Source organism: Lampris incognitus, chromosome 2 (assembly GCF_029633865.1).
Source record: "Lampris incognitus isolate fLamInc1 chromosome 2, fLamInc1.hap2, whole genome shotgun sequence".
In the NCBI taxonomy this organism is placed as follows: domain Eukaryota; kingdom Metazoa; phylum Chordata; class Actinopteri; order Lampriformes; family Lampridae; genus Lampris; species Lampris incognitus.
The window spans coordinates 96,031,869-96,058,965 of record NC_079212.1 but is presented as its reverse complement, the minus strand read 5'-3'; the positions used below and the strand labels follow the sequence as shown (position 1 = coordinate 96,058,965).

Genomic DNA, 27,097 nt, shown 5'->3' with positions numbered 1-27,097 from the left:
TGTCACGTGTGTGAAACCATTTATTTTTACATACAAGTACAAAAAAGTCTACCAGAACATTAATTTAACCAAACATCATCATCCGAGTAGCTCATCATCAAGTATATGCTTATATTAGCAAATAGAAAAAAATATTGAAAGTTGTTTGATCATTGAAAGCTGATTAGAAAACAAAACGTCTGATATATTATCATCAGTATGCAAATATCCTTATCTACAATGTTGAAACTGAAGAAAAAAATTGTTGGATTTGTGCTCTTGTTTTGTCAAAATCGTTACCAGTGTAAACTACTAACAAGACACATTAGCCCCTAGCTAACGGGTCTGACCCTTTAGCCGAGCGGTTAGTATAGTTCAGTACCCCCCGTATCGAATCCCGCACCGGGCAAGAAAATAACCAGTTACACCAGTAAACTTAATAGCCTTGGTCATCAGGGAAAACAATTTTCAACGGTTAATAAACCTTAGTCAGAGAGAACATTTTCAAAGCTATGATTATACAAGTCCCTGAAAATGCTAAGTAACTTCTTGATAGGGAAATGTTGAATTAGACCAGGGAAACCGTTCGAGTTCCAGATTACAGTAAGGAACATGGTATCCCTTCATAAACCTCCTGGCCTTCATTCGTCCCTGATGTGATCATGCACCCAGAATGCGTGTGAAGCTTGTTTGGTTACCATAATAACTCAACTTCAAAAGGTTATAACTGTAATCTACTAATAACACACATTAGTCCCTAAATAATGGCTCTGGTCCTTTAGCCGAGCGGTTAGTGATGTCGCCTTGCGGTGCAGTACACCCCATATCGAGTCCCGCACCGGGCAAGAAAATAACCGGTTACATTGGCGTTGACTAAAGGGTCAGACCCGTTAGCTAGGGGGATAATGTGTCTTGTTAATAGTTTACATAACGTTACAAAATTCCAGTTATTAGCTCGCCACTTGCCTGGGCTGTGGTCAGAAAGCAATTGTCCGATCAGAGAAAAGTAGTGGAAGTGAAACAAAAAATTTTTTTGTAGTCAATCCTTTTAAATACACACGCAAATCTACACAGAATTGCTGTCCTGTACATTCTTTACCACTCTGGCAAATATTCTTACGACAGTGAAATCGCTATAGCAATTTTTAGCCAGCTAACAAAGTAACGCTACAGTTCTGCCGAGACAAATTAAAGCAGTCACGTCGGGGCTTTGGGCTGCAGGCAAGGAAATTTGCTAACCTGTTCAGCTTACAGGTCCAATCCAGTGAACATCACGTTATCCAGTCCTGATATATTCTTCAACAGGTCCGTTAGTGAACAGTTGCCCAAAACTGCTGTTGTTGGTCAAGAATGACGAAAGCCCCCTTGAGAAACAATCTTCCTGGTCATCAACTTTACTAAACCGTTTCCGTCATCAAATTGTCTGGTTTGATTAGTCGATGAACTGTCACTGTCATCGGTCTGTCCGTCTATTTTTGAAATGGTTTCCTAGCGACATCATGCAAAATAGCATGATCGCCAGCCTATCAATAAAGAGTCTTCCTATATTAAGAAACACGTGTTAGCTTAGCATAAGCTGCATTTCGCCGCCGACGTCTACCGGCGGCGCGTGCACAACACTGCTCGTGACAAACCGGAGGCGTCCGGGTAGCGTAGCGGTCTATTCCGTTGCCTACCAACACGGGGATCGCTTGTTCGAATCCCCCCGTGTTACCTCCGGCTTGGTCGGTGTCCCTGCAGACACAACTGGCCGTGTCTGCGGGTGGGAAGCAGGATGTGAGTGTCATGGCATGACAATTATCAGCCAATCGCCAGCCTGATGCACTGTCAGGTATTGTGGAAGTTACGGGGCGGGACCGGAAATACAAAAAAACGCGTCCGAAACCCAGTTCGGCGTTCCAGTGTCTGCTCCATCAAACCACAATGAAATGGGTTTGTGTCCTGGTCGCTGCACTAGCGCCTCCTCTGGTCGGTCGGGGCGCCTGTTCAGGAGGGGAAGGGGAACTGGGAGGCATAGCGTGATCCCCCCCCCCCCACGTGCTACGTCCCCCTGGCGAAACTCCTCACTGTCAGGTCGGCAGAGGGGGTGGAGTAGTGACCGGGACGCGATATTATGAACCCTACATAGCCCTCGCCAAAATCCCGTACCCTGTCCCAAATCTCGCGAACGGACGCCGGATTTCCGCGAACGGACGCCGGATTTCCGCTGCGTTGCTAAGGAAACAATCAACTATCAACTCGGTGCGAAGCAAAGCTAACGTTAGCTACCTTCAATTTGAACTTATGAATCGTCTAAAAAGTGAACCATGGGGTTGAAATTATGATTGTGAGGGAAAGAATAGCCTTAAGTTGACTAACCTAACAATTTTAGGTTACAAGGTCTGCCTCTGCTCCTTGGATACGTTATTGGTATTATAATTGTGATGCATTTGAGGCTTGATGAGACAAAGAATCAGAATGAACCCCAGGTAAAAGGTTACATTGAGTAGTACATCACGACAGAGTCAAATATGTCATCTTCCTGAGGGTGGCGCTAATGTGCAAGAGCTGAAGGTGGCGCTAATGTGTAAGACTTGTAAAAGTCATATTACTACAATATAGGAGCTCGTTTTGTTTGTAGTCATGATAAGGGGTGAAGTATCCTATGCTCAAACGTGGAGCAAGCAAAGATTGAGTTAAAAACGTTAATGTTGATTGTGGATAACTTAGACAGGTTAAATTGTGGGTGTACAGCGTTTCCTTGATGAGCGCTAACCCCATAACAACATATTTTCGCGTTGCTACGGTGGCGCACACGTGACAAAGCCAGAAACGGGATTTTGGCGAGGCCTATGTAGGGTTCATAATATCGCGACCGGGACGGTTCGGAAGAGTGGGGTACAACTGAGGAGAAAACGGGGGGAAGGAGCAAGGTAACTCCCATACAGCCTCTCTGGTGCTGTTGAGCACAGGGGGTGCAGAATGACTATGGAGAGTAACCCCCAAAACAACCATTTATACAGGTCAATATTCTTTTATATTCATCAAATAATTGAAAATTGCTGCATTATTCAGAAGCAATCATCAACCCTTATTTCTGTAAAAAATAAAATAAAAAAACCCTGCCATTTCTGTGTTTTCACAAATTAATATTCATTAGTTTGAGGGCATTGTACAGCGTCATTTAACATGTTGCCTTGGATGGGCTGCACAGGATCATTACAACTACTCAGCATCAGTAGGAAGTGACGCTAGCACTGCCATGCTTGAAAATGTGTTAACATCAGGTAATTATAGGTCAAGCTGATAAAAAAAAAACATTTGTACTGGTATTGCACACCAGTACAAATGGGTTTTAATGCTTGCTAAACTGAAATTCATGTGGGAATATTTTTGTTCTTTGTAATACTTTTTTTTTTTTAGCTTTTTAGTCCAATACTCCCAGTCATGCTGAGTTAATCTGCATTTCCTTCTGAAAAGGATGTCTTGATGCATGCTCAATAATCCGGGTAAGAAAATCAAAGAAGGTTGAATCAGTTCATCTGGATGCAACGTTTATCGACAGATACATTTCATCACCCAACTAAGTGACATCTTCAGTCTAAACTGATTGTTTATAAGGGATACCTGCAGTCAGCTTAGACTGAAGATGTCACTTGAGTGATGAAATGTACCCGTCAATAAACGTTGTATCCAGATGAATTGATTCAACCTTTCTTTGACTTCTGAAAAGGACCTAAAAATCATTAAACCATGTTTTAATGGTTTTAGTGACTCTATTAGGAATGTAATGTTTTTTGATGATATACTGGTATGTCTAATGGAAACCATAAGAGAATGTTGTGCTCAGGGTTAGGTTAATGGTTTCTAATGGAAACGATTTAAACCATTAGATCAGTGTCCAAAAAACACACTGGAAACCTGATGGTTTTTGGTGTCTGGTGTTTTTTTCAGCAGGGCTCCCCGACTCACCAACACCTAGCAGCAAAGGTTATATTGCAGATTCATTGTTAACCTATACGGGAGATGACTGGATAGCTTTCCAAAATATGATCAAATTCAGCGGCTACTTCCACCATCTACTTTGGAAAACTATGCAGACACTGAAGCTCAGCAATGTAATGGGAATGAGCATAAAATTGCTGTTATCCTTACAGCAAATGTACAAGAAGCTTTTTTTTGTTTAAACAACATATTTGAAATGGCTTTAGTAGCAATGTTTATACATGTATTAGCAATGTTTTGACATGTATTCCATGAATCCTTTTTAAAAAAAAATATTTTTAACATTTTTTTGGGTTGACACTGACAGCGTATTTTTGTGTTCAACTGGTGGCTTTCAACATTAAAAGCAAGGGGAACCTGGATGGTTAGTTTATGCATCGTTGTTGGAAAATATTTCCTTTGCAGTGTTCATATTAAGATTCCCAGTCCCCGCAGTTGGTTCCTATTCTGCAGACAATTGTATGTGAATCACGTGTTCTGAATAGATGTTTGTTATATCAGGTCATAGCTAATATCTATCAGCTTACCAGTAGCTTGGCAGGATATGCACACGCGCGTGTGACAACAGGCAAGGACTTTGATGGTTTTCGATGATGGCGTCACCTCCCATTCACCTTTTCTATAGTTTCCCCTCGCGCTTCCTTTATGCTGTTTGATCCCTCATAGCCTCATGATGCAATGTTTGCAACATGAGCGCTGGCAAAATAATTGTAAAAATTTCAAATCATGTTAAAATATGCATTAACCTCATCATTTCTGCTTATTTTACCTAATATATTTAAAAGCTGAATTATTGCAAACAGGTTCCAAAAACCCCATTCATTTTCAACGCAGGCAAAAAATGAATAGATCTGGATGTAGTCTGTCTGTGTGACTGAAACACCTTGAAAAGTTGAAAACAAATGGAAATAATGAGTCAGGCTTAATGGATGGACCAAAGCAAGTCTATTGACCATGTGTACGTGAAAAGCAGACAAAATAGTAAAGTATATGCATAAGCAAATGGATAAACAAAAGTAAAAATACATAAAAAATATGAATAAAGTAAATGAAGAAATAGATTAAATAGAAATAGTCACAGATCAGGGACAGCCCCAAGCATCTGGAGCCCTGGAGAGAAGAATAGAGCTCCCGAACCCAAAGGCACAACACTAGGCCTTTCCACAACACAAGAGCCTATCTGTCACACACGTCTACATCCATAGATGGAAGGAAAACTGCTGAGTGAGACTGAACACAAATGGTGCAGAATCGGTTGTGAGAAAAAGGAAAAAAGGGAGTAGCAGAAGTCGCCGGGATGCAGAAGGCCCGGGTCAGTGGGAAACATGGGATGCAACATAAGCAAAGACTTTGTCCCCACACAGCAGAACCTCCAATCCTGGACTGAAAGCAATGAGAGAGAGAGAGAGAGAGAGAGAGAGAGAGAGAGAGAGAGAGAGAGAGAGAGAGAGAGAGAGAGAGAGAGAGAGAGAGAGAGAGAGAGAGAGAGACAGAGAGAGAGAGAGAGAGAGAGAGAGAGAGAGAGAGAGAGAGAGAGAGAGAGAGAGAGCCTATATGCAATGGGGGCGGGGGGGCTCATATGCTCAAAGCAATCATGCAAATAGAACAGAGATAGAGAAGAGAGACAAACAGACAGTAGATTAAAAAGGTGCAAAGCTATCAGAAAGGTCATGGACATTCTCACCAGCAGGATAGGGTTTATTGCTAGCTACATCTCCACCTCTCTCACCCTCAACAGAAGAGCCCCCCCCCGCCCCCCTCAAGGTTGTGTCCTGAGTCCGCTGGAGTACTCTCTGTACACACATGACTGTGTGGCCATGAGCAGCTCCAACACCATTGTTAAGTTTACCGATGACACTGTAGTGGTGGGCCTGATCTCCAGCAATGATGAGACGGCCTGTCTGTAAGAAGCGGAGGATCTGTCACTGTGGTGGCAGGCCAACAGCCTCTCCCTGAATGTCAGCAAAATCAAGGAGCTTGTTGTGGACTTCAGGAAGACACAGAGAATCTACATCCCACTCTAAATCAACAGGGTCCCAATAGAGAGAGTGAGCAGTTTCAGGTACCAGCCATCCATCCATTATCCAAGCCGCTTATCCTTATTGGGGTCGCAGTTTCAGGTAAGTGGTGGAAAAGGCAAGGCCATGTCATTGTCACCTTAAGCAACTGAAGAAGTTCAGTGTTTCCCCACAGATCCAGAAAACATTTTATTCTGGTGCCACTGAGAGCACCCTAGCAGGGTGCCTCACTGCCTGGTATGGGAACAGTACCTCTCAAGAGGAAAAAGTTCTGCAAAGAGTGGTACAGTCGACTGAGCATACCACCATTTCACGCCAGGAACAGGAACCGAGGACCCAAATGCAGACAATGGAGACAGGCTGGGCTAGAGCAATGCTTTAATGAAGGAAATAAACTTACAAAAACCGGAGTGGCAGGTACAAACAGCAAGGAAGACTTGTGGACAAGGCATGAAGCACCCAGCTAACAAAAGCTAACAGAACAATCCAACGAAGAGTCAGGGCAACCCGGGGGAAAATAACTGCTGGAGAGCCAATTAGGGAAACAGGTGAGCAAGGCAGGGCAGGAACAGAAATGACACGCCAATGAGGGAATACAGAACAGGTAAGCAAAGTAGGGGCAGTAACAGAAATGGCAGGACCGGTGAGCCCTGGAAACCCAAACAACACAACCATGGCACACCAGGACTAAACTCAACCCCCTACAGGACTTATAAACCAGGCAGTGCAGGACCAGGGCTAAAAGGATTACTATGGATCCCCGTCATCCAAATAATGGACTGTTTCAGCTGTTGCGGTCAGGCAGATGCCTCCGCAGCCACAAGGCCAGCACAGAGACAGTCAGGAGCAGTTTCTTTCCCCAGGCCATAAGGACACTAAACTCAACATCAATAATTTACACGGTGTATACTAAGAACCGTAAGCACTGACACTTTGTCACTGTCACTTTCCTCCATACAGACTTTTAAACACTGAATATTATTTACATACGTGTTTGTGTGTGTGTACTCTCGCTCATGTCTGAGGTAGTTGGCTTGTATAGCATTAGGAGTCTAAGCCACAGACTATTACTGGAAATTCGTCCCAACCGGGGTTTCAACCCCCGATCTTCGGCAGGAAAGTCAGTGTTTGTACCTACTGAGCAGCAGGATACCGAACGCTGGCTCGCCTGCCAGAGATCAGGGGTTCAAAACCCAGTTGGGACGAGTCTCCAGTAAGAGTCCATGGCTCCGATTCCTAATGCTATACAAGCCAACTACCTCAGATATGAGTGAGCATAACACAAAATAGAGTCATACCAGCTCGAACATCTGTTAACAAGGTCCGCATCAGGTGTTGGGGAACCAGGACGACCTGGTGAGAAATGGGCTACTGCAGCGGTGGCTAACCATGTGCCATGGAGAACCATGTGTATGCAGGTTTTCATTCCAACCCAACGCCACACCAGGTGATTTTACTGATACATTCTCCCTCTTTGGTTGAAGGGTTGCTAATCAGTGAAATCACCTGGTGTGGAGTCCGGCTGGAATGAAAACCTGCATACACATGGCTCTCCATGGCACATGGTTAGCCACCGCTGGGCTACTGGAACAAGATAGCCAAGGGCTGAGAACCTGGAACTGATGGAACACTACTATAACAGCAGGCCCCAGGAGAGGGGCTATATGAGTCGTATGTGGGAGCTATGAACCAGTAGGAGACCTATTTCCAAACGGACTCAGAAGCAGCTAGTAGCTCAATGCTCAAACATCAATACAAGGAAACTACAGTCACAACTTGAGATGGAGAGGCTCCAACAGGATGACTATACAATTCAGCGCCCTGAATGGCCACCCAGTAGGCAGGAAAGGCCCTCAGCACGAGACCACAATGATCGTGTAATGCTTGATCACTTTGGATTTGTAATGTGATGCTCTCTAAAAGCTGTGACAAGCTAATAACGCAGTTGTGTGAGATCAAATGCCTTTATTCGTGATGTCACTCACATCCCTGTCTCCATTTCCTCCAACTCCAGCTTTCAGACACAACAGCGCCACCTCGCTCCGAAACCCATTATTTCCAATGGCTTGCGCCGCGCCATGGCGAGCAGAAAGGGGGAAGTTACGTCATCCTCCGAACGTTTTTTCTTTCCGAACACTTTCCGCTGCGCCGTGCAAAGCGCCAATATGGTCCGGCTGCGGCCTGGAGCAACCTTCAGTCACGCCCACCTCCAGTCACGCCCACATACTGTCACCGTCCCATCGCTCCTGCGCCCAACTTTGCGCAGCGCGCTGTGACGACGCTCAAGGCAAACGCCCTCTCTCTCTCTCTCTATTCAATTCAATATGTGCTTTATTGGCATGACATACGTTTGTGTACATATTGCCAAAGCATGTAAAACAACAACAACACAATACAACAATGATTATAATGTGGCAGGAATGAGGAAAAACACATGAGACCAAGGCGAGTTTGATGTTCATTCCTCAACTCCAAAAACCAACTGCAGCAGGAACAACCCTGCCCCGGCGAGCCCGGGAACGTAAACCACGCCCCCAGCTCACAGTCCTGCTGGGTGAGAGGCATAGCCCCTAGTGTCCGCCACACAGCCCCCCCCCCCCCGAACACCCAGAAGGGACTCCTGGAAAGAAACTTAGTGTCTCACTGGAGGCTTAAGCAGCCTGCCATAACGGCTGCGCCGTCCCTCAGCCGAAACAGTAGGTGAAATACAGTCCAAAGCCGGCTGAGAAGCAGAAAGCTGAACCCGTGAAGACACTGCCGGGGTCCTGGAAGGAGGACGACCCCGACGGGGAACCTGGGCCGGAAACACAACTTCGCCTGCCACCCTGTGCGCCGGTTTAAGCCTATCAAGCGTGACACGCTCCCTACGCCCACCCATATCTAGCACAAAACCCTTAGGACCCGTCTCAAGAACCCGAAATGGGCCATCGTATGGGGGTTGGAGGGGTGAGCGGTGAGCATCATGCCGTACAAAAACAAAACGAGCCGACATGAGCTCCGCAGGCACGAACGACCGCGGAAAACAGTGGTGAAAGGGGCCTGGAACCCGAGTGCTGTCGGACAAAAAAGGATAAACGGCCGGACGGGGTCGAGGAGCGGAACTCCCAGGCAAAAATTCCCCAGGGACGCGGAGTGGCTGACCGAGCACCAGCTCAGCGGGTGACGCGTCGAGGTCCTCCTTAGGAGCCGAACGCAACCCGAGCATAACCCAAGGTAAACGATCCACCCAGTTACCATCCGAGAGCGCAGCGCTGCCTTGAGCGACAGGTGAAAACGTTCACACAACCCGTTAGCCTGAGGGTGATACGCGGTAGTGCGGTGTACCTGCACACCCAAGGATCGCGCAAGTGCCGACCAAAGCTCTGACACGAACTGGGGGCCCCTGTCTGAGGTGATATCTGACGGAGAGCCGAAACGGGCGACCCAGGAGGAAAGAAAAGCGCGTGCAACATCCGAGGATGTTGTGGAGGATAGAGGGACAGCCTCTGGCCACCTGTTGGTCCGATCTACCATTGTGAGCAGGTGCGTAAAACCCTGTGAAGAAGGTAGAGGGCCCACCAGGTCCACATGCACGTGGTCGAAACGTCTGGCCGGGATCGGAAACGGTTCCAGGGGCGATTTAGTGTGCTGGTGGACCTTAGCGCGCTGGCACGCTACACATGCAGCTGCCCACCCCTTGACGTCCTTGCGGAGGCCAGGCCAGACGAACTTGGAACCGACCAACTTCACCGATGCCCGAACTCCAGGGTGCGAGAGGGAGTGAATCGAATCGAAAACTCGACGGCGCCAGGCCACTGGAACAACGGGGCGGGGACGGCCGGGGGAGACATCGCAGAGGAGGGCAGGACTGCCTTCCTGCATCACAGCGTCCTCTAGCTTGAGACCGGTACGCGTTGACCTAAGGGCAAGGACGTCCGGGTCACTGGGCTGGTCGGCAGCCATAGCGGAGAAATCCACACCGAGGTGCACAGGACACACAAGCACACGCGACAGACAATCAGCAACAGGGTTGGACTTCCCGGCCACATGCTGAATGTCCGTTGTGAACTCGGAGATCGCCGCTAGGTGGCGCTGTTGACGAGCAGACCACGGCTCAGTCACCTTGGACATGGCAAAAGTCAGCGGCTTATGATCCACATAAGCCGTGAATGGGCGACCCTCCAGCAGGAAGCGGAAATGCCGGGTTGCAAGGTGCAGTGCCAGCAACTCCCGGTCAAAAACGCTGTATTTGCGCTCGCTATCTCGCAGTTTGCGGCTAAAAAATGCGAGTGGCTTCCACGCATTCGCCACACGCTGTTCAACCACAGCCCCCACGGCTATGTCAGACGCATCGGTTGTTAAAGCTATGGACACCGTGGGTGTGGGATGGGCGAGGAGGGCAGCGTTAGCCAGGGCGCACTTAGCTCCGTCAAAGGCCTGGACCTGTTCGGGAGTCCATTCGACAGGGTCGTTAGCCTTTTTAAGCCGCAGGGCTTCGTAAAGTGGCTGAAGGAGGTGGGCAGCGCGAGGGAGGAAACGGTTATAGAAATTCACCATTCCCAAGAATTCCTGCAATGCCTTAACAGAGACCGGGCGGGGAAATTCCGCCACCGCTTGCACCTTAGAAGGCAACGGGACCGCGCCTTGCGGCGAAATGCGGTGACCCAAGAAGTCAATCACCGGCAGTCCAAACTGACACTTGGCCGGGTTGACTATCAGGCCGTGTTCGTCCAGACGACGGAAAACCTGTTTCAGGTGCGCCAGGTGCTCGTCAGCTGACGGACTGGCCACTAATATGTCGTCGAGATAAACAAACACGAAATCAAGGTCACGCAACACCGAGTCCATCAGCGTCTGAAAGGTTTGCGCTGCCCCCTTCAAGCCAAAAGGCATGCGCATGAATTCGAAAAGCCCAAACGGGGTGATCACTGCGGTCTTGGGCACGTCCTCTGCGCGCACGGGAACCTGATGATAGCCGCGCACCAGGTCCACCTTAGAGAAAATAGTGGTACCTGCGAGGCGTATGGAAAAGTCCTGTATGTGTGGGATGGGATAGCGGTCATTGGCGGTGACGTTGTTCAGGCGGCGAAAATCGCCGCAAGGCCGCCACGACCCATCCGCCTTGGGCACCATGTGAAGCGGCGAGGCCCACGGGCTGTTGGAACGTCTCACTATACCCAGACGCTCCATGATGGCGAACTCCTCCTTAGCTGTAGCCAATTTTACTGCGTCGAGGCGCCGCGCGCGCGCGCAAAAACTGGTGGTCCCAGAGTGGGAATGAAATGTTCTACCCCGCGTTTAATAACCGCGGTGGAAAAGGCAGGCGTAGTCACCGATGGAAAATCCGCCAGCAAACGCTGAAAAACATCCCCTAATGCTAAAAAGTTAGCGTGTGTTAACGGCCCGGCTCCCCTTGTCTCGCACGGAACAGTGGCGAAAGACACAGCATCAATTAAACGGCGGTTTAAAACATCAACCAGCAGACCATTAGCACACAGAAATTCCGCGCCGATAATAGGAACAGTAATGGCGGCCACTACAAAGTCCCACTCAAAATGGCGCCCGTGGAAGCAAACAGTCACCAACCTTGTGCCAAACGTCGCAATGGACGAACCGTTAGCTGCACTTAACTGTGGGCTGCCGCCTTCGGCCGACCTGTCTGTCTTAGCAGGAGGGAGTAGGCTCTTTTGCGAGCCTGAGTCCACCAGAAACCGTCTTCCTGACATCGTGTCCTTAATGAAGAGCAGCTCACTACGTCCGCCAGCGCCCACAGCTGCTACTGAGCGCTGGCCCTGGAGTTTCCCGCCGTCTCAAACGTGCACGGAGGGACGCAGCGCCTCGCCTTGCCGCCGAACCGCTTGTGGAGGAAACAGAGGCCTCTCCCGCGCCGTCTCCGGCAGTCACTCCAGCCACCACTGCCGGGTCCGCGTCCTCCGACGTCGGCTGCAGAGGCTCCGATGCCACACTCTGCACAGAGAACCGTCTGGTAGCCAGCAGGACCCGATCGGCCTCCTCAGCCAAACCTCGGCAGTCACCAGCGGCCAGACACGGGGAGTTAGCCAAAGCCGCGCGCACAGGAGACGGGAGCTGGCGCAAGAAAACGTGCGGGAAAAGGAACCCGCCTTCGTCTGAGCCTAGCAGCGACAGCATATTGTCCATGAGATCCACAGCCGTCCCGTCGCCCAAACCGGATAGGGAAAGGATCCTATCTGCCCTCTCTGCGGCAGATAGGCTGTACCTCCGGAGCAGAAGATGTTTGAGGGCGACGTATTTATCGTGTTGCGGAGGGGCGCGCAACAGCTGCATGGCCCGGCGTGTGGACTGCTGATCCAGCGCAGCGACGACCAGATAGTATCTGGAGTCGTCCGCGGAGATTCCACGCAGGTGGAACAGAGCCTCGACATGCTGGAACCACGAGGCCGGGTCGCTCTGCCAGAACTCTGGGAGCTTCACAGCCGCGGCGAGAACGGCCGGCTGAGAGAGTTGGGGCGGCGTGGCCGAAGTGGATTCACACACATCTTCTGCTCCAAACATGTTCAATTCGGGGTCACCAATGTGGCAGGAATGAGGAAAAACACATGAGACCAAGGCGAGTTTGATGTTTATTCCTCAACTCCAAAAACCAACTGCAGCAGGAACAACCCTGCCCCGGCGAGCCCGGGAACGTAAACCACGCCCCCAGCTCACAGTCCTGCTGGGTGAGAGGCATAGCCCCTAGTGTCCGCCACAATAATAATAACAGCAACAATGATTATGATATTAAACAACAACAGTAGCAATAGGTGCCGTCACCCACTGTCTCTCAGGTTGTGGTAAGATAATATAAATCTTGCTGCAATGCTCGCCTCTGGCCCCCCTCCCAGGACCAGCCCGCAGCTTACCTGCGTCGTCCATTTCCTGCTACTCTGGAGTCACATGTTCCAGTTCCTTTTCAAATTTGTCACGTTTAAGGAGGAAGTGCACCTCTGTCTCCACCTCATCTGTCATGCACTGACCACATGTTCGTTGCTCTTTTGGCAACCACGTCTTTTTGTGTCTCCCCTTTTCAATGGCTAGACTGTGCTCACTGAGCCTGTATTTGGTGAGGATCTGTCGCTGCTTCCTGTCTCTGACAGTTAAGAGGTGTTCTTCCAAATCATAGTTTGTTTTTAGGGCCCGATAGACTTCTAGTTTGTTTTGAGGTTTGATTTCAGCGTTCCAACGTTTCAAATTATTGTTATTGCTTTGTTTTATAGCCTGATTTATCGTAATCTTTGTTTGGAATGCAGTGCTGGCCTCTCTCTCTCTCTCTCTCTCTCTCTCTCTCTCTCTCTCTCTCTCTCTCTCTCTCTCTCTCTCTGCCTCTCTCTCTCTCTCTCTCTCTCTCTCTCTCTCTCTCTCTCTCTCTCTCTCTCTCTCTCAGAGGGGACTTGCGCGAGGGGGTATTCTGAATTTAAAGCCAGAATTTCTGAGAAAAAATTTCTGAAATAAATTCCGAGATTAAAGTCAGAATGAGAAAAACTCACAAGTTAGTGTTATCGTGTTGCGCAGAAGAGAGAGGAGGGATCGAAAACAAACAGCCAGTCTCGTCGCGAGGTCGCGTGGCTTGGGTCCTGGGCAGTTCCGGTGGCGTCCGGACACTGCTTGGCATCCTGCGCGCATCATATTCTTCATACATTTTATAATTCCATTGTCATTCCGTAATCCTCTTTTAATGTTGTATTCAGTAAATTGTGCAAACACAACATCCATTGCACGTTGTCCGTCTCGGGAGAGATCCCTCCTCTGTTGCTCTCCCTGAGGTTTCTTCCTATTTTTTCTCCCTGTTAAAGGTTTTTTTTGTGTGTGGGGGGGGGTTGTCCCTTATCCGATGCGAGGGTCTAAGGACGGGATGCTGTGTTGCTGTAAAGCCCCTTGAGGCAAATTTGTAATTTGTGATATTGGGCTATACGATAAAATGAACCTGACTTGATTTGAGGAATTTAAGCGCTACTATTGTCGTTGTACGTCACCAGAGGGCAGCATTGCACAAGAGGCGCTTCTCCGTGCGCCGTCAGCGTGGCAGCGTGTTGTGGCTGCGCGGCGGGGCACCGTGGCGGTGGTGTGTAAATAGTGAAACATGGCGCACGTTTCTCTCTCGTAGCACAATCTTACAACCTGCGGTTTCTAATAATGAATACGAGACTCAGCCGACGCTGCACGCATCGTTCGAGCCCCCCGACCGTGAGCACACCCGATGCTGCTTGTGGATGTGTCTAGTGGTCTGTCGGCTCGATGCGCACTGCGCATTGATGCTGCCGCCGCTGCCGGACCACTGCAACGTAAACAAGGCGGCGCGGCTGCGGCTGTAGACCACGCGGGGTCACCCCCCCCCCCCAAAAAAACGTGAATATACTTCACGTCAAAGCCGAAAACGTCATTCTACCACCAAACTACATCTAAAGAAAAAAAATTTTTTTTCAATTTTTGTGGTGGACACTGCTCTCTTAGAGCAAACAGAAGACATTTGAGAAAATTCATTCAGCTGGATGGCTGTCAGTCAACTTGTTAGCCAGCGTTAATTATGACCAGCCAACAAACGTCGCTGCATTCGGGCCCGGCGGATTTGGAAATCGATCTCTTGACGTCTGCGGGGCTCTGATGCCGAGCGGCACTCCACGAGAACAGTTTCCAGCGGAGCAGCTGGAGAATGACTGATCCCCGGGAAAGCTCCGCCGGTGAGGGGACGCCCGCGTCGGCCCGCTCGACCCCTCCGCAGTGCGAGCGGGTCTCCCTGCAGAAGCGCGGCGTATGCTCCCGCTACTACTTCATGGTTGTGATGGTGTTTTTCCACGTGTACATAATCAACGTTATAGCGCTTCTGCTGTACGTGCAGTACAAAGACGGGCAGGGAGCCTCCAGCGATGACGCTCCAGCTAGTAATCATCATCACCACCATCATCATCATCATCATCACCATCAGCCGTCTGAAGCGCGTCGACCGCCATCAGAGCCGGAGTTTGTACGTGACGTGTCTCTTCCGCGGATCGACGGGATAAGGGTGAGTTCACCCCGGTAGCTGGTCCCCTATTAACTTGTTCCCTCAACTCACTTCCGGATACCAACTCACGAGCTGTAATTTCTATTTCAGGTCGGACATGTCCAAAAGGTGTCACTTGTATCAGATAAAGTACACGAGATGCGGACGCTCAGCCTGAAACCTCTGCTGTTTGGTAAGGGCCACAAACTTCTTTAATACATTGTTTTGTTGTTTTTTGTTGGGGGGGGGGTTGTATATACAAAGTGTAAACTACTAATAAGACACGTTAGTCCCTAGGCGATGGGTCTGACCCTTTAGCCGAGTGGTTAATGATGTCGCCTTGTGGTGCAGTACACCCCGTATCGAATCCCTTAACGGGCAAGAAAATAACCGGTTACAAAAGCATGGAAAGATAGGAATAACAGTCGATTACTTGCCTTGTGATCAAGAGTCCGCAGATCAAGTCTTTAGAGGGACGAGTCCAAGACTTTGGGCCAAAATGGGGCCAAAACGTACATAGAGACTGACACCAGAACAGTGCAAGTCCATTTCAACACCATAACCGGAACTGTTTTACCACTGCAGCAAAAGTTGAAATTTCACTACCCTGAAATATTCATTTTGGGTATTTTTCCGGCTCCTCCAAGCAAGGAATGTTTCAGATTCCAGTTGTTTCCAGATACATGAATTAATAATGATGAAAAAAACAAACAAACAAAATAGATTGCACTTTATTGGTGGGGAGGTTTGATATTCGTTTTAAAAAAGTAAATTCAAGTCTTGTACTCGACCACTCTTAAAACAGGATCATGAGTCTGCACAGTCCGAGACCGAGTCAAGTCCAGGCCATTATGCTACGAAGTCTAAGACGAGTGCGAGAACTTCAAAATACTGACTCAAGACCGGATTTGAGACTGCGTCCTTACTACCCTATCGATTACTCTCTACACTCTAATAGATTAATGCGTTTGTGAACTGGATATCCAAGATTTTAATATATTTACATTGACATCGGCAATTTGCAGATATATCGTCTGTCAACCTCCAGGCATCTTCGAACACTGAATAGTAGAATAGTAATCATATCTTAGCCAAGGGCGAATGTCATTTCTAGTAAGATTAATCTAAGTACTCAAGGGGTGGATCAATGATGGCGACGCAAGAAATGGAGGATTCTAAATGAACAGTGCTGCAAATTTAGATTACAGTCATGCTTCGAGACCATCTATGGAAATGCCCGGAGAAGAAAAGTTTTCATGCAGCCCTAATGGAAGGTGGGAGTTCATTCCACCATTTTGGATTCATGTGAGAGAGACATCTGGATCTAGAGCCCAGCCCTCTTGAATTGGACATAGACAGTATAGCCTCATGCTGTGATTCATATTAAACCCTAACTGAAAGACATTTCTGCTGACCTTGTAGATTATGCAGCCTAGCGGCCACTTCCTGAAAGCTTTGGGGTTCAGTGGTACTCACCATTAGTTGCTAAGGTCATACAGTCAGCCCGATCCAGGAGTTTTTATCTCTATACCTGTGTTCCTATCTGTCTTTCTGTGTTTCTTATGCAGAGATTCCTGACTTCCTGTCGGAGGAGGAGTGCCGTGTGGTGATGCAGCTAGCGCAGCTTAAGGGCCTGATGGAGAGCCAGCTAATGGTGCAGGAGGGCCAAGAGGAGCTGGCGGAGGAGTTAAACCTCAGCCCGGATGAGATCTTCACCCTTCTTGATATCAACCAGGATGGGCAGTTGCAGCTCCACGAGGTGTGTGTCAACTGCAAGCCCAACTTTAATAGTGTGGTATGGTGGCTTCTCAATTAAACCGGCACTTTCTCTCTCTGCTGCCGAACGTCACACAGATACTGACTCATTCCCGGGTGAGAGATGGCATCTGGCTAACACCGGAGAATCTGCTGGAAATCTATGCAGGACTCAAAGCCGACAAAGACGGTAACGGTAAGAACTGAAACTCCTCTCTAATAAGCCACATTGTTCAGTCTAACTCGCTTGTTTTACACACGTTAGCAGTATTTAAGATATTAGTTTATTTACAGTACTTGGATTTTCTAAAGTTTACTCTAACTACCTATTTACAAGATGCAAAAGATACAGAATACATGTACCTGCTCATGAGCTCCCCACTGACAGTGTGACCACCACTATCAGTGAGACAGCTGTCTAACACACAACATACAACTCCACAGATGACGATGGATATGTCCTCCTTTTCCTGACGATTTGAAAAGCAACATTTTTCTTAAATCTATAGGTTTAAAGACGAAACCCACGGAGTCCAAAGTCAAGCTCACATCTGTGTTTGTGTATGTTGCCTACATGCAGTTGATACAGGGGAAAAGGGGCTTTCACATCTTTCCCACACACATTGACATTGGTGTGAACTAAAGCTTAAAATGATCAGCAGATTTTCAGTCATTTCAAAAACTAGTCAGTATATCATCGATTCTGTCCCAAGAATGTGTTTTTGTTTTTTTAAAGTACATATAAACATAAAATTCAATAAATAATTGGATGATAAATAATTCACACTGTGATGGACTGGTGGCCTGTTCAGGGTGTCTCCTCGCCTGCTACCCAGTGACTGCTGGGATAGCTCAGGATCCCAGCGCAGGATAAGCGGTTTGGATAATGGATGGACAATTCACATTAAGATAAGTCATATGTGAAAACAATGAAAATATGAAGCAAATCTTAACACTGTTTACCCAGATCACACATTTGGATAGAGGATACATCAACGTGTTGTAGTAAACTGTTCATCTAGAGCAATGGTGATTCACAAACAGCCTAATCTAATGCTGTTCCTGTATATCTTTACATACGGCCCAGTATGGACAGGGTCACCGTGTGCCTCTATGCCTTGGTTGATTTTGCAGTTCGGAGACGGGCCTTTAATGCAAGGCGATACCATCACTTTGAGACTAAGCAAAATAATAGTGTGTGTGTTTTCTTGTTCTGGGCAGGTCTGCTGAGTCTTGAAGAATTCAGGCTGCTCAGCAATGACGCATTTCAGCGTTTCCTGGTGCAGCGCGGGGTGAAGAGGAGCCAGCTGGTGAGGAACAGCAGACACACCTGGCTATACCAGGGTAAAGGAGCGCACCAGGTCCTCCAAGATCTCAAGACTAGGTGAGAAAATTCAACGAACGACCCTGTTGGTGGCTCAAACAGCTAGTATCTACCCCATAGAGACTAGCAATTAGTTAATTATTAGCAATTACTCAATTCCCCCTTGGGGATTAATAAAGTATATCTGATTCTGATGGGCTCAGGTCTAACTGCAGTGTTCAGGATCTGAATCGAGTGTAACATAGTTAAATGTCTGTCCCAGACGAGACATAAGGATTCTACATTCCTTCACTGTATCTGTCTTACAAAGGGTGACTCGCCTTACCCGGCTACCGTCTGCATTGGTGGACCTAAGTGAGCCGCTCCAGGTAGTTCGCTATGAGCAGGGGGGACACTACCATGCCCACCATGACAGCGGCCCCGTCTATCCTGAGACCGCCTGCACGCACACCCGACCCGCAGCCAACACCTCTACTCCTTTTGAGACGTCCTGCAGGTGTGAACTGGGTTGAATCAGCCACCACTGTTCAACATGCAAATTCCTGTAAATGAATCAGTCTGCCTCCATTTGTCCCGTGTCTATTACTAAGTTGTGTTTTGCCGGACCGTTTCCTTTGCATTGGCATTCCATCGTGGGCACGTTACCTTGTGTGACTTTGCATTGTCAGCTTTGTGAAAGAGTTTGATTTCTTTTTTTTGTCTGTTTGTTTGCAAAATGTGCGTGCGCCTGTGCCTGTTTTGTGTGTGCGTTTGTTGGTTGGTGTGTGCCAGCGCATTTTCGTGTCAATTTAAATCTATGTTGCACACCCAGGTACATCACAGTTCTCTTCTACCTGAACTCTGTTGAGGGGGGTGGGGAGACCGCATTCCCTGTGGCAGACAACAGGACCTATGATGAAGTGGTGCGTAACTGTGTGTGGGTCTGTTCATTGTCACAGGTGCCCCACGGAGCCTGTGAATATTTTGTGTACATAATGCGCATGTGTATCGTATCGGTGTAAACTCACCGCTTTGTCATTGAGTGGATGGGCCTGTGATCAGCCCTAATGGTATCACATAGTGCCATCGTTTGTTTTTAGTCTCTCATACAGAACAATGTCGATCTGCTGGACACCAGGAAGAACTGTGACAAGAGTAACCTGAAGGTGAAGCCCACCAAAGGGACAGCCGTGTTCTGGTACAACTACCTTTCTGATGGGAGAGGTACAAACCGCCGACACAAACCACAACACCACAGAGCACACTCAATATGGCGTTGACATGTTCTCGTACAATATTTATTTGCAAGTGACACTTAAGAACACAGTTTTTTTGCCTGCCAACACGGGGCTCGCCAGTTCGAATCCCCTTGTTACCTCCGGCTTGGTCAGGCGTCCCTACAGACACAATCTGCGGGTGGGAAGCCGGATATGGGTATGCGTCCTGGTCGCTGTACTAGCACCTCCTCTGGTCGGTCAGGGCGGGGGAACTGGGGGGAATAGCGTGATCCCCCTACGTGCTACGTCCCCCTGGTGAAACGCCTCACTGTCAGGTGAAAAAAGCAGCTGGCGACTCAACATGTATTGGAGGAGGCACATGGTAGTCTGCAGCCCTCCCCGGATCGGCAGAGGGGGTGGAGCAGCGATCGGAACGGCTCGGAAGAGTGGGGTAATTGTCCGGATACAATTGGGAAGAAAAAGGGGGGGGCAGTTGTTTTTATAGTCAGTTTATTGGATATTTTAAGGACAGGTAGTGTATACATGACAATTGCAGCACTCTGTGTTAAACACATAATAAATATATAAATAGATAAAGTAATGTCCGGAGTAAACAAAGCACAAGGATTGAAGAATATATACAATTATAATAGAACAATCAGCAAACAGAAAGGGAAAAGTAAAATAGCTTATTTTTAAATAGTAAATATTATTTAGGAAATGGAACAAAAAAAAGCAAAAAATAAAGGACAAAACAAAAACTAGCGTTGGCAACAACAGTGGTCTTGAAGCTATCTACTACTACTACTTTCGGCTGCTCCCATTAGGGGTCGCCACAGCGGATCATCCGTTTCCATTTCTTCCTGTCTTCTGCGTCTTCCTCTGTCACACCAGCCACCTGCATGTCTTCCCTCACCACATCCATAAACCTCCTCTTTGGCCTTCCTCTTCTCCTCTTCCCTGGCAGCTCCATATTCAGCATCCTTCTCCCAATATACTCAGCATCTCTCCTCCACACATGTCCAAGCCATCTCAATCTTGCCTCTCTTGCTTTGTCTCCAAACCGTCCAACCTGAGCGGTCCCTCTAATATAATCGTTCCTAATCCTGTCCTTCTTCATTACTCCCAGTGAAAATCTTAGCATCTTCAACTCTGCTACCTCCAGCTCCGCCTCCTGTCTTTTCGTCAGTGCCAATGTCTCCAAACCATATAACATAGCTGGTCTCACAACCATCTTGTAAACTTTCCCTTTAACTCTTGCTGGTACCCTTCTGTCGCAAAGCACCCTGACACACTTCTCCACCCACTCCACCCTGCCTGCACTCTCTTTTTCACCTCTCTACTGCACTCCCCGTTACTTTGGACGGTTGACCCCAAGTATTTAAACTCAAATGCCTTTGTCACTTCCACTCCTTGCATCCTGACCATTCCACTGTCCTCTCTCTCATTCACGCATAGGTATTCCGTCTTGCTCCTACTGACTTTCATTCCTCTTCTCTCCAGTGCATACCTCCACCTCTCCAGGCTCTCCTCAACCTGCACCCTACTCTCGCTACAGATCACAATGTCATCCGCGAACATCATCGTCCATGGAGACTCCTGTCTGATCTTGTCCGTTAACCTGTCCATCACCATTGCAAACAAGAAAGGGCTCAGAGCCGATCCTTGGTGTAATCCGACCTCCACCTTGAACCCATCTGTCATTCCAACCGCACACCTCACCATTGTCACACTTCCCTCATACGTATCCTGCACCACTCCTACATACTTCTCTGCAACTCCTGACTTCCTCATACAATACCACACCTCCTCTCTCGGCACTCTGTCATAAGCTTTCTCTAAATCTACAAAGACACAATGCAACTCTTTCTGGCCTTCTCTATACTTCTCAATCAACATTCTCAAAGCAAACATCGCATCTGTGGTGCTCTTTCGTGGCATGAACCCATACTGCTGCTCGCTGATCATCACCTCTCCTCTTAACCTAGCTTCTATTACTCTTTCCCAAATCTTCATGCTGTGGCTGATCAACTTTATACCTCTGTAGTTGTTACAGTTCTGCACATCGCCCTTGTTCTTGAAAATCGGTACCAGTATGCTTCTTCTCCACTCCTCAGGCATCCTCTCACTTTCCAGGATTGTGTTAAACAATCTAGTTAAAAACTCCACTGCCATCTCTCCTAAACATCTCCATGCCTCCACAGGTATGTCATCAGGACCAACTGCCTTTCCACTCTTCATCCTCTTCATAGCTGCCCTCACTTCCTCCTTGTTAATCCACTGAACTTCCTGATTCACTATCCCTACATCATCCAACCTTCTCTCTCTCTCATTTTCTTCATTCATCAGCCCCTCAAAGTATTCCTTCCACCTTCTTAGCACACTCTCCTCGCTTGTCAGCACATTTCCATCTCTATCCTTGATCGCCCTAACTTGCTGCACATCCTTTGCAGCTTGGTCTCTCTGTCTAGTCAATCGGTACAAGTCCTTTTCTCCTTCCTTAGTGTCTAACCTGTTATACAACTCACCATACGCCTTTTCCTTTGCCTTTGCCACCACTCTCTTTGCTTTACGCTGCATCTCCTTGTACTCCTGTCTACTTTCTCCATCTCTCTTACTATCCCACTTCTTCTTTGTCAACCTTTTCCTCTGTATAATTTGCTGTACTTCCTCATTCCACCACCAAGTCTCCTTGTCTTCCTTCCTCTGTCCTGATGACACACCAAGTACCTTCCTAGCTGTCTCCCTCACTATTTCTGCAGTGGTTGTCCAGCCATCTGGCAACTCTTCACTACCACCCAGTGCCTGTCTTAACTCCTGCCTAAACTCCACACAACAGTCTTCCTTCTTCAACTTCCACCATTTGATCTTCAGCTGTGTCTTCACTCGCTTCCTCTTCTTGGTCTCCAAAGTCATCCTACAGACCACCATCCTATGCTGCCTAGCTACGTTCTCCCCTGTCACCACCTTGCAGTCTCCAATCCCTTTTAGATGGCGCCTTCTACATAAGATATAGTCCACCTGTGTGTACTTTCCTCCACTCTTGTATGTCACCCTGTGTTCCTCCCTCTTCTTGAAATATGTATTCACCACAGCCATTTCCATCCTTTTCGCAAAATCGACCACCATCTGTCCTTCCACATTTCTCTTCTTGACTCCATACCTTCCCATCACCTCCTCATCACCTCTGTTCCCTTCACCAACATGTCCATTGAAGTCCGCTCCAATCACCACTCTCTCCTCCTTGGGTACCCTCTCCACCATGTCATCCAACTCACTCCAGAATTCTTCTTTTTCATCCATCTCACACCCAACTTGCGGGGCATATGCGCTGATAACATTCAGCAATAAACCTTCAATTTCCAGCTTCATACTCATCACTCTGTCTGACACTCTCTTCACCTCCAGCACGCTCTTGACATACTCTTCCTTCAGAATTACCCCTACCCCATTTCTCCTCCCATTCACACCATGGTAAAAGAGTTTGAACCCACCTCCGATACTCCTGGCCTTACTCCCCTTCCACCTGGTCTCTTGCACACACAGTATGCCTACCTTTCTTCTTTCCATCATGTCAGCCAGCTCTCTCCCTTTACCAGTCATAGTGCCAACATTCAAAGTTCCAACTCTCACCTCCACATGTCTACCCTTCCTCCTCTCTAGCTGCCTCTGGACATGCTTTCCCCCTCTCCTTCTCCTTCGCCCAACAGTAGCATAGTTTCCACCGACACCCTGCTGGTTAACAGTACCGGTGGCGGTCGTTGGTAACCCGGGCCTCGACCGATCCGGTATGTAAGTCTTATTTATGATCCGCATATTTGATTTGGCAAAGATTTTACGCCGGATGCCCTTCCTGACGCAACCCTCCCCATTTGTCTGGGCTTGGGACCGGCACTAAGGATGCACTGGCTTGTGCATCCTCAGTGGCTGGGTTTGGTCTTGAAGCTATGTGACTATAAAATACTATGAATAGGACCTTATCACATCCTGTCAAGCACTTGAGGTATAGTATGGGTCAGTTCACTTCTGCTGGGTTCTCGACCACTCGAGAAGCGGTTTCCAGATTTTCAGGGAGACATCTTCCTCAGTGGCAGGTTTATATCAAAGGCCCTCCATATGGAGCACGTGTCCAAGTTCCCTCAGCCATTGGTGGAATGTGGGCTAGACTCAGATCTCCATTGTCATAAAAAGAGGAGTTTCTCTCGCAGAGTGCAGAGTGAGATGGCCTGAGCGATGTGATTATCTATGACAGAGCTCACAGGTAACCCAAATAGGTCAGAAAATTATCTGCAGTTATTGTTCTACTTGATATAATAGTCACATATAAGAAACTAGAAGGAGTGGAGCATGGAGCATAACCACAGCTGATGGGCAAGTGTACCTGTATCTTGGATTGCCACCTTGCCGTGGTGGAGAAGCTGGCATGTACAAATGATCCCAAAAGCTATGCCGTCGGGAGCTTGGCTCCAGGTAGAGTTACCCAAGGCGGATAGGTCAAGGGGGAGGTTCCAGACGAAGCGCGATCCAACAAAGACCTCAACGGCAGAACTGGTGGAAGATGTCTCCAGGTTACAATGGCAGTGAAGGTGGATGAAGGCTGCAACAGAGGGTGGTCCCCCATCGTCTTGGTTCTCCATGCCATTGGACTCTGGCCACCCCGTGCCAAGGACCGTGTGGTGGCTGCAGGCGCATCAGTCACTCTACATAAAAAGCTGTCACATACAGGCATCCTCCCATTATGAGGCTCCAGGATCAGCCTCTACGCCCACCTGAAGACCCAGAGGGAGGACGGTCATACCCGACCCCAAGTGATTGCCGATGATGATGATCTGTTCGCACTTATCGCCCAAGGGGGCACCGGTGTTTTCTTAAGGCTGTCTAAAAGAGGATCTCTATGGGAAAAATGAAGATGAAGTTATTAAGACTGGGGACTATGCCATAAAGTTTTCAGATTGGTATGAATAGTTCAAGCTTTTCTTTTCTACCAACTGGTGGTCTTCTGGAACTCAGAGTAAGGAGAGAAGGTGGATGACATTCTCGGTCCATCTTAGCAGGAGTGACAGCAGGATTGATAACTCAGACCCTTTCTCACTTGTGTACGTGTACCATTATCACACGCTTCATACTATTTCATATTTTAGAGTATTGTCGAGTCTGTCCATATCCAAGCAGAACCACACCAACTTCAAGTCGATATTCAAGATCAAGTATCAAAATGTACACTACCGTTCAAAAGTTTGGGATCACCCAAACAATTTCGTGTTTTCCATGAAAAGTCACACTTATTCACCACCATATGTTGTGAAATGAATAGAAAATAGAGTCAAGACATTGACAAGGTTAGAAATAATGATTTGTATTTGAAATAAGATTTTTTTTACATCAAACTTTGCTTTCGTCAAAGAATCCTCCATTTGCAGCAATTACAGCATTGCAGACCTTTGGCATTCTAGCTGTTAATTTGTTGAGGTAATCTGGAGAAATTGCACCCCACGCTTCCAGAAGCAGCTCCCACAAGTTGGATTGGTTGGATGGGCACTTCTTTGAGCAGATTGAGTTTCTGGAGCATCACATTTGTGGGGTCAATTAAACGCTCAAAATGGCCAGAAAAAGAGAACTTTTATCTGAAACTCGACAGTCTATTCTTGTTCTTAGAAATGAAGGCTATTCCATGCGAGAAATTGCTAAGAAATTGAAGATTTCCTACACCGGTGTGTACTACTCCCTTCAGAGGACAGCACAAACAGGCTCTAACAGGTACTATTTAATGAAGATGCCAGTTGGGGACCTGTGAGGCGTCTGTTTCTCAAACTAGAGACTCTAATGTACTTATCTTCTTGCTCAGTTGTGCAACGCGGCCTCCCACTTCTTTTTCTACTCTGGTTAGAGCCTGTTTGTGCTGTCCTCTGAAGGGAGTAGTACACACCGGTGTAGGAAATCTTCAATTTCTTAGCAATTTCTCGCATGGAATAGCCTTCATTTCTAAGAACAAGAATAGACTGTCGAGTTTCAGATGAAAGTTCTCTTTTTCTGGCCATTTTGAGCGTTTAATTGACCCCACAAATGTGATGCTCCAGAAACTCAATCTGCTCAAAGAAGTGCCCATCCAACCAATCTTACTTGTGGGAGCTGCTTCTGGAAGCGTGGGGTGCAATTTCTCCAGATTACCTCAACAAATTAACAGCTAGAATGCCAAAGGTCTGCAATGCTGTAATTGCTGCAAATGGAGGATTCTTTGACGAAAGCAAAGTTTGATGTAAAAAAAATCTTATTTCAAATACAAATCATTATTTCTAACCTTGTCAATGTCTTGACTCTATTTTCTATTCATTTCACAACATATGGTGGTGAATAAGTGTGACTTTTCATGGAAAACACAAAATTGTTTGGGTGATCCCAAACTTTTGAACGGTAGTGTACATTATATACGACGCGCCTACATCTACGTTAGATATTTAAGGCTCGTCCCTTACACCAAGAAAATTATTCCTTTCATTTCTAATCTTATTAACTGCCTTTTTCTACCGCCAACTCAGTGGGTAACTTCCAGAAGAACACGAGTGTGGCGCCAAAACATCCGTTTGAACACTTAAACAAAAAGATTGCAGAAACCGGATCAGCTCTTGTTTGTCCCTGTTTGTGTTATTTGGTCACAGGTTGGGTGGGCAAGCAGGATGAATACTCTCTGCACGGAGGCTGTATGGTCACCAGCGGCACCAAGTGGGTCGCCAATAAGTGGATCAACATTGATCCGGACTACCAGCGACAGGCGCGCTACCAGCAGCTGGTGTCCCAGCAGCCAGAGGACGAGGACGACGATGGGCCGATGCCAAACCCTGAACCGTGCTGCCCTGACAACCATCAGGACTTGTAGCTCATAAACCAAAAAAGAAATCAACAAAATGTCAACCTAGCCTTCCGCTGTTGTGTGCACAGCTTCCTTTTGATAGCGCCCCTGCGGCCAGTATGCAGACAGAAGTTACATTCAGGGACTGAGGTCACAGTGTGTTTATGCAACCGTAAACGGAGACGTTCACACTGGAAGTGTCTCGTCTCCTACTCAGTGTTATTTTTACGAACCAACCGCTACCCTTAAATGTTACAAGGAAATCCTCTAACGAAATGTACCAAATGAATTAAGACAAGGAAGCTCGTCTTTGCATGTTGTTAGGCAGAACACAGGTTTGTGCTCTGTCGTCACGGGCAAAAATTGCACGTGGAAAATTAAATGGCACACCACGAAGACAAAACCTCTGGGACACTTTGTGTGATGCATGTTAACTTACACTTTATTCCTTGAATTCATGTGTTTTTTATTTACAACGCTCGACATATTTTATTGTTGACAGTACGGGATAATGAATTTGAGATGATAGATTGTCTTGATGCTTGTCCTTGTCATCGTTTCCCATTTCAAAATGCACTGGATCACTTTCCCTCGTTGAAAATTAAATCGAATTTCAAAATTAGGTTTTGCTGATTGTCGTAATTCATGCTTCATGTGTTCAATCTCTAACGTAATCTAATTTAATCTTTAACGCTCAGTGATAAAAAAAAAGAACAAGGCCAACCCGTAACATTTTATACAGCATTTACAATGTACTTGCAAAAGTAACCAACTATGAGACCAGTATTCTGTATGCACATGTAACCGTATCACACTCCGCCGGTATGAACCCCTGTCATCATCTTGGTGACATTCCCAACACAGTTTGTGACATTCCCAGCAGGTCATTGAAAGACTGCTGTGCTGCTGTCAAGATTTCTGGTATCATGGGCGTCCGTGTAGCGTGGCGGTCTATTCCGTTTCCTACCGACACGGGGAGTCACCGGTTCGAATCCTTGTGTCACCTCCGGCTTGGTC

General features: G+C 47.5%; 1 protein-coding gene across 1 annotated transcript; it reads left to right on the top strand.

The window, feature by feature from the left end:
- The first annotated feature begins 14,359 nt into the window (after positions 1-14,359).
- On the top strand, positions 14,360-26,754 carry p4htmb (prolyl 4-hydroxylase, transmembrane b). The gene is made up of 9 exons (XM_056298161.1): positions 14,360-14,979; positions 15,070-15,151; positions 16,527-16,717; positions 16,813-16,909; positions 17,935-18,097; positions 18,348-18,533; positions 18,849-18,939; positions 19,117-19,240; positions 25,890-26,754. The coding sequence occupies exons 1-9, from the start codon at positions 14,629-14,631 to the stop codon at positions 26,105-26,107; spliced, it is 1,503 nt and encodes a 500-aa protein (XP_056154136.1). The 5' UTR covers positions 14,360-14,628; the 3' UTR covers positions 26,108-26,754.
- Positions 26,755-27,097: the final 343 nt, after the last annotated feature.